This window comes from Lupinus angustifolius, chromosome LG16 (genome assembly GCF_001865875.1).
Source record: "Lupinus angustifolius cultivar Tanjil chromosome LG16, LupAngTanjil_v1.0, whole genome shotgun sequence".
Lineage (NCBI taxonomy): Eukaryota > Viridiplantae > Streptophyta > Magnoliopsida > Fabales > Fabaceae > Lupinus > Lupinus angustifolius.
The window spans coordinates 7,189,810-7,202,285 of NC_032024.1; the positions used below are offsets into that span (position 1 = coordinate 7,189,810).

At 32.5% G+C, this 12,476-nt stretch overlaps 1 protein-coding gene across 3 annotated transcripts; it reads left to right on the top strand.

The window, feature by feature from the left end:
* LOC109329112 (NAC domain-containing protein 86-like) lies at window positions 470-5,204 on the top strand. Of its 3 annotated transcripts, none has more exons than XM_019562779.1 (7): window positions 470-561; window positions 669-949; window positions 1,874-2,151; window positions 2,648-2,995; window positions 3,461-3,913; window positions 4,246-4,327; window positions 4,443-5,204. In XM_019562779.1, the coding sequence occupies exons 2-7, from the start codon at window positions 793-795 to the stop codon at window positions 5,081-5,083; spliced, it is 1,959 nt and encodes a 652-aa protein (XP_019418324.1). In that variant the 5' UTR covers window positions 470-561; window positions 669-792; the 3' UTR covers window positions 5,084-5,204. The 3 variants fall into 3 exon arrangements, with proteins under 3 accessions (XP_019418324.1, XP_019418326.1, XP_019418325.1); XM_019562781.1 differs by having other exon boundaries at window positions 471-561; window positions 4,446-5,204; XM_019562780.1 differs by lacking the exon at window positions 470-561 and having other exon boundaries at window positions 636-949.

The following is a 12,476-nucleotide window of genomic DNA, read 5'->3' on the forward strand; positions in this document are numbered from 1 at the left end:
AATAAATTGCAACAAAAAAGAAGTGTGAAAATATAGTTTGTTCAGTTAGGAACAACCGCCGAAGTTCATTTGCTACAGTTTCCTCACGTTATTGTAGATTCTTCTTCCAGGGAAAGGTTTGAAAATGTGCATCCCCGTTCATATATTGCCATTTGCAGAATCCAAGAAAGAACAAACAAGAAGCATAGGATCATTGGACACAAGAAGAGTACTTATGAATATATTTTTTGTTGATATTTATAAATATTAATATTAAACTAATGATAAATTAGTAACAATCTTTATTCAAGCTTGAAGTCAAAGATAACAGGAATCATCCGATTTGATCAAAAACCAAATGAAAAGTACATAAAAGAAAGAGAGAGGGTGACACATTCCAATGTTTTGCTTTTTGTTTGTCCAATCTTCTCTCTCTTGTCTCTTTTTGTACTCTTTATCAAAACCCCAAGCAACCCCAACATTCCATCATCTCCATCCTCATTGCAATCACAACATTTTTGCTGCTTCCTCTTTGCTTATCCCTCCCAGTCTCTACCTTAGGATCTTTCCCTTCTAATTAAGGTCTCTTTTAAGTTTTAACTATCATTATCTTTTCTCTATACATATACTATAAGAAAAATTTGTGTTTGTTTATATTTGCTAATAAGGCTCTTTGGATTTTATGGCAGGGTATTAATAGGTGATTATAACTTGGAATTAAGGCTTTGTGCCCAAGTTCTTTTGGTCACGAGGCATAGCTATAAATCAAGGAGGTTCATAGTTAGATTCTAAAATATACATAGTTACATACAAATGGCTCCAGTTTCATTGCCTCCTGGTTTTAGGTTTCACCCCACCGATGAAGAACTTGTTGCATATTACCTCAAAAGAAAGATCAATGGCCACAAGATTGACTTGGAGATCATCGCAGAAGTTGATCTCTACAAGTGTGAACCATGGGACTTGCCAGGTAATTTCTTATGTCTAGATCAGTTCCATAAGAGGTAATTCTGCTAGAGTCAGATATGACTAGTTTAGACTATAACTTTCTATATAGAGGGAGAGAAACACAACAAACTTTCATCATGTCTTATGCATGGAAAATCTCATGACACACACTTTAATAAAACATGTAGAGGCCTATGTTTAAAACTCCAAAAAAAATATCTCATCTTCTTTTGATTGCCGAATCATAATTTTTTTAGTATCATGATAACACTCTTTAACAGTGCCCAACAAAAGTGGGTTCTAAAAAGTGGAGCACACTTCTTTTGATATGATTTGCTTCTGATCTTTATTAAATCATCATATGAAACACATACGTATACGTGCTTTATTGGTCAAGTATATATTTTTCTTCTTTCATGCACATAAAATATTTCATGTGATTAGGTTAATCTTTCTGCTCTCGAAAAGGATTTCCTTAAACCAGTTAAAGTTTTAGCTAGAGAGGATGCTCCTTCAAGTTTAGGGTTTGGGTTCTCCCTCCTATATATTGTGAACGTCAAGGCATAGTAATGAGTAACTAATGGAATTCCCAAGTAAAAAACAGTCAACAAAGGAAAAGGGTTACAATATTCTCTAGCTACAAGATATATACTGATATGATATACATGATCTGATTCCCATGCAAATTATTTTTCTTATATTGTTAATCATAGACGAGTTTGATATTAAAAAAATGTGAAGTTTCTTAGAGAGCCACTAAATATGCTACATATTCTCTATTTGGAAAAGGAACTATTATATTTCACTTTTCTAGCTTATATATTGTAATTTTTAGCTTTTCAAAACATGAACATCAATTACTACTACCTGTGTTTCAAATATTGTGATTATTTAATGAAGCTCCGCATGCTAACAAAGTTGAAGAATGAACCTGTTATTGTTATAGGGAAGTCACTCTTACCTGGGAAAGATTTGGAGTGGTATTTCTTTAGCCCTCGAGATAGAAAGTACCCAAATGGATCAAGAACAAATCGTGCAACAAAATCTGGATATTGGAAGGCCACGGGGAAAGATCGAAAGGTGAATTCACAGCTTCGTGCAGTGGGAATGAAAAAAACCCTAGTTTACTATAGAGGCAGGGCACCACATGGAACTCGTACAGGTTGGGTTATGCATGAGTATCGTCTTGATGAGAGGGAATGTGAAATCGCTAATGGCTTGCAGGTTCATCTTCTTTCTCCTCTATCTTTGTTTAATTAACAAATAATTCAAAAATTGGATCATTGGAGAGGAAATGAGACCCTCTCTTGAATGGAGGAAATTACAAGTTTTTTGTAATTATTTCATCCAAAAATAATGAAAAATTTCAACCATTAATTTTTTTTGACACCATGTGTGAGCACTTTTATCTAATAATGGAGAGGATTTGCACTCATTGAAGAGCTAGTGTAACTATTGTGGAATAAAATACTCTTTACTACTAAAGAAATAAATTGTTTTTACACATGTATTGAAAGGTAAAAGTATTATCTCATTATATTTGAGAAATAAAAGTATTATACTATTCTGTTCTCCTCGGGTAGCTCAACCATTATCTATAGAATTTTTTGGCCAATTATTTTTTTATTAAATATTTTTAAATTTAACTCCACTATGACTAACTACAGAATCTTAGGCCCCTCTATTTTCTTTGCCTAATAAAAAATACATACAATTTCAGGATGCATATGCTCTTTGCCGTGTGTTCAAGAAGAGTTTAGTGATTACTCCAAAAGTTGAAGAGCACTATGTTAATGTCACCAACCATGTAAATAACCTAACACGTGATCAATCTTCAAACATGGAGCTATACTCTGAAGGAAGAGAAGAAGTTTTGGAGAGCTCAAATTATATGATGCCATGGGAAATGCGCCCAACCCAAAACATAGGTGGGACTTGGGTCAATAATATCAATGGTGGAACAAGGGATAATGGGAAATGGTCTCACTTCTCTTCAGAAGACCCATTACTCAATATTCCAACATCTTTATTTCCCAATTATGAAGCCTTACCTTATCATTCATCAAAGGTACCCACAACTTTTAACTGCATTTTATCATGCATACCTTCAATTAATGGTGTAATATCAATGCAATGTCAGTGTAAATATATATGTCAGTATATCATTTATCATTTATTTATATTATTTTTTTGAAGAGTTAATAATGATTAAATATTAATAGTGGTGATGTAGTGATAATGTATAAAACTCATACATTATTGATGCATATATTTTTTACTCGTGGATTAATGATATGTAAAGACCACCCTTATATTAATCACATCAACAATTAGTGTAACCTAACTAATGGTAATGTTAATACGTAATTACCTAATTAACAATGACAGACCCTACCCTAGAACCAAATAGTTTAAATTTTAAAGATTTAGACCTTTTTTTATAAAACTAAAATAATGGATGCATAAAAAACAAGCCAATTAATTATCTTACTTTTCCCCTATTTGGCCTTAATACACATCATTTTATTTGTAGGTGAATATAGCACTAGAGTGTGCAAGAATGCAGCATAGGTTTTCAATGCCTCCATTGGAGGTGGAAGATTTCCCTCAAGCTGAAATTTCTGAGCTCAAGTTGACACAAGCGTCAAGTTCAATGTGTGAAAGCAGAAATGAAATAGATATCTTGCAAGAAATTCTTTCAGTTGCACAAGCTCAGGAATTGATGAATCATCAATCCAATAATTCACATGCATTGAGTGGCAATGAGAATTACTATGCACCATATGATCAAAATGATTTTACTTTTATGGTTGGCACTAATAACAATCACACAAATGATATGAACTACATGAAATATGTTAACCAAACATGGGAAGATCATAACACTAGATCAGTAGAGATTGGGGATTTTGATGATGAATTCAAGGGAGAGAGGCTGGTGGAGAACTTACGATGGGTTGGAATGACAAGCAAAAATATAGAGAAGGTATGCTTGTAATAATGCTAAATATAATTAAATGTGTCCTTTATGCATAACATATATTTGCTCATTTAAGATCTTACATGCTCCATTATTAGTTTTAGATAAAGTCCCAAAATTGGATTTTACTTAAGTTTATGTCTAGCAAATTGCAATAGTACATGTCTTTAACTTGATTTGTATTGTGGCTAAGTTACTTTAGCATTACATAAATATAAGTATATAACATAGGTTAAGAACAGTATTACTATATGTATATATTGATATAGCCTAGCCCCTAAGATATTTGCTAATAAATTAGCACTGATGTTTACAAGATTATTTGCATAATTGGACAGAGCTTTATGGAAGATCAAAAGGTTGTTCCGATTCAGCATGTTTCAAGCATTCAAATAAACAAGGAAGAGAATGATCTGCGAGGTATTAAATGAAATTAAAGTTTTATGTATGATTATTTGTTATACATGACTTTGGTCACAAAAACTTATTTTCCCTCTTTTTCTTGAACAATGTTAACAATAGATTTTATTTTCAGCAGAATCTGATCAACACAATTGCAACAAAGAATTCAATGACACTGACATCAACTATTTCTCATTAGGGTTCATCAATGATAATGACCCTAATGAGAACTTCATGGATGACAGTAACATTGATTATTCAAATTCTACCGGCTTTCAAGTTGTTGAGGAAACCAAAATGTTTGTTTCAAATGGTCCAGTAACTGAAACATTCTTTCACCACATAGTTCCTTCACAAACTGTCAAAGTTCAACTCAACCCTATAATGGCAAATAATCATTCTATAGAGAATGCTGAGACAAAGATGAAGTTGAAGAAAAAATGGGTTTTCTTTAGGAAATTCAAGGCAATGGGAAATGCCATTGTACTCATCTTTGAACTTATGCTTATGCATTGTCTTTATTTAAAGGAGCGAGTGGAAAATTTGGAGCTAGATCCTAAGGTTGTGAAAAAGAAATGCTGCAGTAATACAATGAAGATATTAATGAGACAACAAGCTGAAAATATCGAATGGAATGAGCAAGAAAATATTTGGTTTGTTGGTATCAAAAGTGGGAAAGGGTTTAGTGTGGTGTTGAAAAAGATAGGCATTTTTCTCACCATATCTTTTGCTTTATGTACCGTGTGGGTTAACCACATCATAGTTAATCCTTAACTTTTTAATTTCATTTTTTTAGCTTCTCTAACTTCAGGATTTTATTTACTAGGATGAATTTCCCAAATCTAGCTTCTCCAAAAGAGGGATGTAACCCAATATATACTTGTATTTTACTTGGTCATATATGCAATTTGATTATAAATTTAATGATATTCAATTCTATTAATGGATGTTGAGTTTATTTTCCAGTAATCCAAAATTATTCAAAAATTATATTATATTTCATAGATTTGGAGTATTTCACTTTCACCCAATTCATAAATATCGGAGTCTCTTACTCATTAGGGAGTCCCCAATAATCAATGAGCCCATTATTATCACCCACTTCAACTCCTTTCTTTTGATTGTATTTTTCCTGAGGTGGTTGAAGGATGTCTTCTTCTTGTACCATACTTCCTCTAGAATTTCTCTACTTAGGGGTCTTGAAGGTGTCCAATTTATGAGGTCTACTGTAGTCTTCACTGCTTAACCCTAGAAAGACTTGGGGAGATTGGCATCTTGCAACATGCATCTGATCTTCTCATCAATTGTGCAGTTCATCCTCTCAGCTACTCCATTCAACTGAGGAGTCTTTGGTGGTGTCTTCTCCAGTCTGATACCATAAGTTTTGCCATAGGCTTCATATGGACCACGAAACTCTCCACCATTGTCTACTTTCAGACATTTCAACTTTTTCCCAGTCTCACGTTTTACTAGTGCATGGAACTCTTTAAATGTTGATAGTACTTGATCTTTGCTTTTCAACAAGTACACCCATACTCTTCTCGAGTGATCATCTATGAATGTGACAAAGTAGTAGGTTCCTCCACGAGATCTTTCAGATGGTGCACAAAATCTGAATGCACCAATTCAAGTACTTCATCTCTTCGTGAGAGATTGTTTGTTCTCTAAAAATTGACTATATGTTGTTACCATAAATACAATCAGTACAAGAATCTAAAATTTGACCTTTTATACCTGGAAGGCGGTCTTTGGCGAGCATATGAAGTGTCTTCTCACTCATGCGCCTAACTCGCTTATGCCAAAGATCTTTGGAGTAGATAGCAACATTTGTTTCTCAAGAACAAATTTCTCCTTGCATAATGTACAAAGATCCTTCCTTTGAGCCTCTAGCAATAACGAGGTTGCCTTTTGTTAGTTTCCACTTTCTAGCACCAAAGTGGCTTACAAAACTAGCATCATCCACTTACTCGTTAAGATAAGGTTGAGACACATATCTAGGACATATCTCACCTTTTTCAGTATAAGCTTTCCTCTTGTGTCTGTTAGCAACACAATATCACCAATTCCTGCAATCTTACTTGTAACATGGTTTCCCATTTTCATAGTATCATAATCATCTTTTTTAGTTTAAGAAGAAACCTTCATGTGGACTTACATGGAAAGAAGCACCAGAGTCAATGATCCAAGCATAATCACCATATGCAACATTTAGGTAATTGTCTTCTCCAATGAGGTGAACATCATCATCTGCGACGACGGTTGTGGTAGTCTTATGACCATTTTTCCTTGGATCAACTAAATCTTCATGTACATTTCCAGCTTTCTAGTCTCTCTTCAAGGACCTGCATTCAGATCTTTTATGTTCTTCTTTACTACAATAATAACATGTTATTGATCTCATGCGAGATTGAGAGCAACCTCTAAATTTGCTTTTGCTTCTTCCACGAGATCCATTCCTCCCATGAGTTTCACTTCTTCCACATCTCTCCACAATATTTGCTTCAGAGTGGAAGGATGTACTCTGTTCTTTTCTTCTGGATTCTTCATTCAATAGACTGTCTGAAACATTGTCCATTGAGACCTTCCCATCAGGGATTGAGTTGCTGAGCGTGACCACCAATGTATCACAGCTTTCAGGCAACGAACTCTGTAGCAGAAGTGCTTGCAACTCATCATTTATCATCATATCTATCTTTGTCAATTGATTGATAAGACCCTTGAATGAATTCAAGTGCTCTATCATGCTTTGACCATCTCTATAGTCGAGTTTCACCAGCCTTCTAACAAGAGATGCTTTATTTTTGGGAGTTTTCTTTTGAATCATAGATTCAAGTTTCGACCATAACTCATAAGCATTTGTGTATGTGGACACATGCTCAAATAAACTTCTATCGATATTCTTATGAATCATTGCAACAGCTTTTCGATTCGAAAGGTCCCAATCTCTATCACCCTTATCTTCTGGCTTGTCTTTGCTAGAAATAGGCTCATGCATATCCTTGCAATATAAATGATCCTCCATCACGGGCTTCCAATAGGAATAGTTGTCAATCGTCAACATGAACATATCTCCATCAAAAGAGATATTAACAGTTCCTTCCATCTTAGACTACACAAGCTAAGCTCCCCAAATGAACTTGAGATCTCTGATACCACTGTTGGGAGATCTTCATCCATAGGTTGTAACATTCTTCCATGGGCTAGTGAAAGAAGCATAGAAGTGGGTTTGACACCACATCTTGACCCAAAACCTTAAGGCATTAGGTATATGGGTCCATCCACTTATATGCTCTTTAGCTCATCCATTTTTGGTCAATATGAGAGTTCTTTATTCATACTTGGAATTCCCAACACATTTGTATCACAAATAAACTCAACATTTGTTGATCAATTGCTACAAACACTTTTTCTTGTGTTGTTTGTGTTTTTCATTTCTTCCCTCCTTTGGTTCTTTACACAATTACACTTACTCCATTTAACACATTGCTCCATTTCCCACCATCACAGTTATCCTAAAAGAATGAAGATTACCTGTCCCATTTTTTTATATCTCAATTGTGTCCCAACCCAATGGGAAATTGTCATCTATTTAAAAATAAAAATCACAAAATTATAAAGTAATTTTTTATGCTATTTGATGGTGTTTGATTGGCTTGGTACATGAGAATGTGCTTTTTAGAGAGAGAAGATCCTCCTTCTATCCTAAAAGAGATGGCTTTGAATTCATCACCAGTAATGTTATTCCGTAATAATATATTGTTAGTGTAGGGACGCATGCACAATTAGAATAACATGTTACTAAATCTTTTTTCTTCTTATATTCTATTAATTTCTTGTCATTTATTTGATTTCTTGTAGCCATCTACCAACACTATATAACATTTCAAATGTACTAACTTATCACATAATCTAGTGAATACTTATACCTCCGGACATGTTACATAAAATGCTTGATCTATATTAGTTCTACTAAACTTTTCTCATGGTCTTGGTTTTGGTGGTTTCAACTTATGCTTATGGGATTATAGTTTGGTTTTGTCATTTGGATTATTTTACCATGGTAATTATTAACCAAACCTCACACTCTACACTTATGAATAGGATTTCTCAGACTCTCCAATATTGAGAATGTGGGGGATGAATTTTTTAAGTTATTTAATTTAAAAATAAATTAAAATCTGAACTATTGAAAATTTATTTTTACCACATGTTATAATCTGAACTATGTATTAGTCTCTCCTACACTTATATGAATGAAATGAACTACTCTTTAGTATTGGACATTCTAGTACTAGAATATGTGAATGAGTTATTTTTATAGATTTTTTAATTATGAAAATCTACACCCTTAAATTTTTGTGGATATCAAATGTCATCAAGTACCTAACAACCCAACCCTATATAAATACATACCTATCCTCCATACTCATCATCCTCTCATTCTTTACATATACTTAATTTCATTTTTCAGCCAACCAATCATATACACCTCATCCTTTGCCAAAAGTTTCCTACACTCTTGCCATTGATTCGGGTAGGCTTCAGTAAAATAGAGCATGGGCTGCTTGCTTTAGTCATCACGGTTAGATGAACATTGATGTTCATTGTATTTATGAATATAGACAAAACTTCTACTATCAATATGTGTTGGTCCCGTTGGTCACTAGAGTATCTAAACGAGTAACAAGTGAAATATAAAGTCTTGAACGAAATCTTTAATATGATTATTACATAAGTTTTTCACTTATAAATTCTTCCATCTTCGCATATAAATATAGTCAACAATATCAGTCTAATGTGTGCTTCTGGAAGTCTCATTGCTAATGAAAATCTTTAATCATTGACTCTGATATTAATGACTAAGTAGAAGTCTCATTCTACTAGTAAAAAGCCACAATTCAAATATTAAATTTTGAATCAAAACGTTAACTTTATATTGTTTTTCTACTTATATTTTAACTCCTGTTATATACCCAACTAATTTAATAATGAGCAACAATAGTCTATTCATCGTGGTGAGTGGGCACTTCTGATGAACTGTCGAAGTTGACATTTATAATGACACATGCCTTGTTGATTTGACACCAACTTAATTATTTTGGATGATATATTCAAAGAAATAGTTGCTAGCTGTTTGGGGAAAAAATATCTTCAATTTACAATGAGAGAATTCTCTTTCCACAAAAAAAATAAAAAAAAATGACTGAAAACATGTTACTCACTCTAATAACTAGGACTTTGATCACGGATCTATAATGTATTTTAGATAGAGCCTTAAAATGATTCACATGCTTTCTTCTACCTAGTTTCTTTATTTATTGTAGGTGAAACTCCATCCTCAACCTCTTATACCCTACTATCTCCATCTTATAACTCCTATTTTTGTTGATGGTGGGACTCGAACCCACAACCTCCTACCCTCCATTTCTTTTATGACTCCCTTAGTAAGAACTAGATTAAAAAAAAATATGTAGTCCTTGCCTAAAAATAATTGAGAAAATTACTGCTTTCCCTAATAAAAATCTTGGGTGTTTCTTAATGGGTTCAGGGCTATGTTTAATCCTTAGGAGTTGAAATAAATAAAATAATATATAAATAAATTAAGAGTTAATCACCCATCACAAATTGTTAACTTTAAAAGTTTAGATTATATCTTATGTGCACAAATTTTGCAAAAAATAAAATTCAAATTGCTGAAGAATTTTTTAAATCACCGCAGCTGGCAAGGGTGACTCAATGATCTTTCGAACTCTAAATTCATCCCAGTTTTACAGGAACTAATATTTAAAATAAAAAATAGGCCCTTCAAAAGTTTTATTTTGGAAAACTGACAAATATCGCTGAACATGATGCCTGGTATACTTTTCAAAAGGTAAACTTATCTTTTTTCAAATTGAAAAATAAATTAATCTTCTTCTTCCCATATTTTGAATACTAACTATTCTTCTTCTTCCAATATATAATGTAAATTGCTTAAACTAGTCATTTGTTATATGTAATTTAATGTGATAGTGAATAGGGATGACAACACGCACGGGTAGTAGTTATTCGTTATCCGTTTTAAAATAGGAGAGCATTACTCATACCTGCCCATACCCGAGTACCCGTGGTTATACTTGGTATCCGTGGGTTTCCTATATTATAAATGAATTTTTAATTTTTTACTTTTATTATGTTCAAATGAGATGAACTTAATTATTTATTTTTGTAGCTTTTGATTGAATATTTAGCAAAAATGCTAAATTTATTGGTGTTTCTATTTATGTGATTTTTTGTTCTCATTTCCTTAACAAAAAGTATATATTTTCTTTGTAAAACATGTGCGTGTCTACATATGTAATAATATTTGTAGGGTGTTTCACTACCAAACTCAATAAAATATGTAAACAAAGTAAAAGAAAAAATGTACATAATGTAATGAAGATTAGAATAATGTATTTTTATTTTAATTAAATATAATATACTAGTCATATAAATAATAGGTACCCGCAATCACGGGTACCATAATACATGTACCCGCCCATATGTACTATGATTATTTTTAAAAATCCATTTATAATACCCACAGGTACCCGTTTGTGACTCGTGCCCATACAGATTTTACGCGTGGATATCCACGAGTACGAGTTTTTTGTCATCGCTAGACATAGAATTATTTTTTACTTTTTTATTTTTATGTACTTTTTATTTTTTTTCATTGCATAGCAGAGGGCTCATAAGCCTAACATGCATATATTTAAGGTGAGATATGATATTTCATACCATTTTCACAAATGGGAATACTTATATCCATCTTAATTTAGATGAGCATTATAGAGAACGAATAAGTAAGACAACTTAAATTGTCAATACTATATGGAATGTTTCACTACCTCTCATTCTACCAAAATAATTATAATTAAACATAATCCTGAGTACATATTTTTATCCACGTATCTCATTGAGAATATGATAGAAAGAGACGTATTAATCAAACAATAAGTTTGAGTTGCCAGAAAATTAGTTCATCTACATTAAATATTTACATAGAGAGCTTTATCTCATTCGTTACCTTGGCTTGCTCGAATCTAGAATAGTGTGTACTCTTATTATCCAAATACAATATCTTATGTATAAATAAACATATATTAGAGCTCACTCTAATATGCACTGTATACATATTTATAATCATTCAATATATCAATCATCCAGTCATTATTTATTTACGTTATTTATATTTAAAAATAAAAATTAATAATGATTATATATGAATAGAATAATAGGTGATGTAGTAATAATGTACAAAAATTGTATTGTTAATACATACATTTTTTTCTTTAAAATTCACCTTAGATCTAAATGTGTTAGGCACCCTTAGAGCTGATCCATTGTGAAGCTCTTCAATGTGAGCAATTCTACCTCCATACAACAAACAAGACATTGGCTTACTGATACCAAAATATTAAAGGTTTTTATGCATCCAGGGCAAAATACATTAAAAGTCAACTAATGCAACTAACTCATCCTATCTCGGGCTTATTAGATGCAGATGTGTAAAAGGAATGGTTGAGAACCGATATTATTTTATGTGCCTAATGAAGTAATAACTATGGAGATAAGTAAGCAATTGACTGATATGACAAGGTCTGAAAACTACTATCCCTATATCATTAATTCTAACAAAATAAAGAAATAAGTCCATTTGGTCATATCCTCAAATTTTGATTTTAAATCATAACAATTGAGACTTGAGAGTAATAGCAAGGAAGATAACAACCCGTGTCATTAGTAATCTGATTATTATAAAATACAAAGTCCTAAAATTTTAAAGTGTAAGATAGTTTTTCTATTATTTTAACTCATGTTTTGCTTAATAGAAGAGTGGAAAAATGAGAGAAAATAAAAAGGGGAGAAAGAAAGATGTGCAAAATAAAATAGGCTTTTATATTGATATTTAGTGTTGATCAGATATGACCAGAACGGAGGATCCGATTGAGTAGCTTGCTTCTAGAGATTGGTTGGAATGAAGCTTGGACTCGGAGATGGAGGTACCTGAAAAAGTTCTCTGACGCCCAAGTCAGTATGAGTTTAAGGAAGATTGATGGAGAATAAATGAGAATAGATGAGATTAAATGCTAGCAATGAATGAGAGAGTTAATATGCTTATGAGAGTGAGTGAAGTATTTAA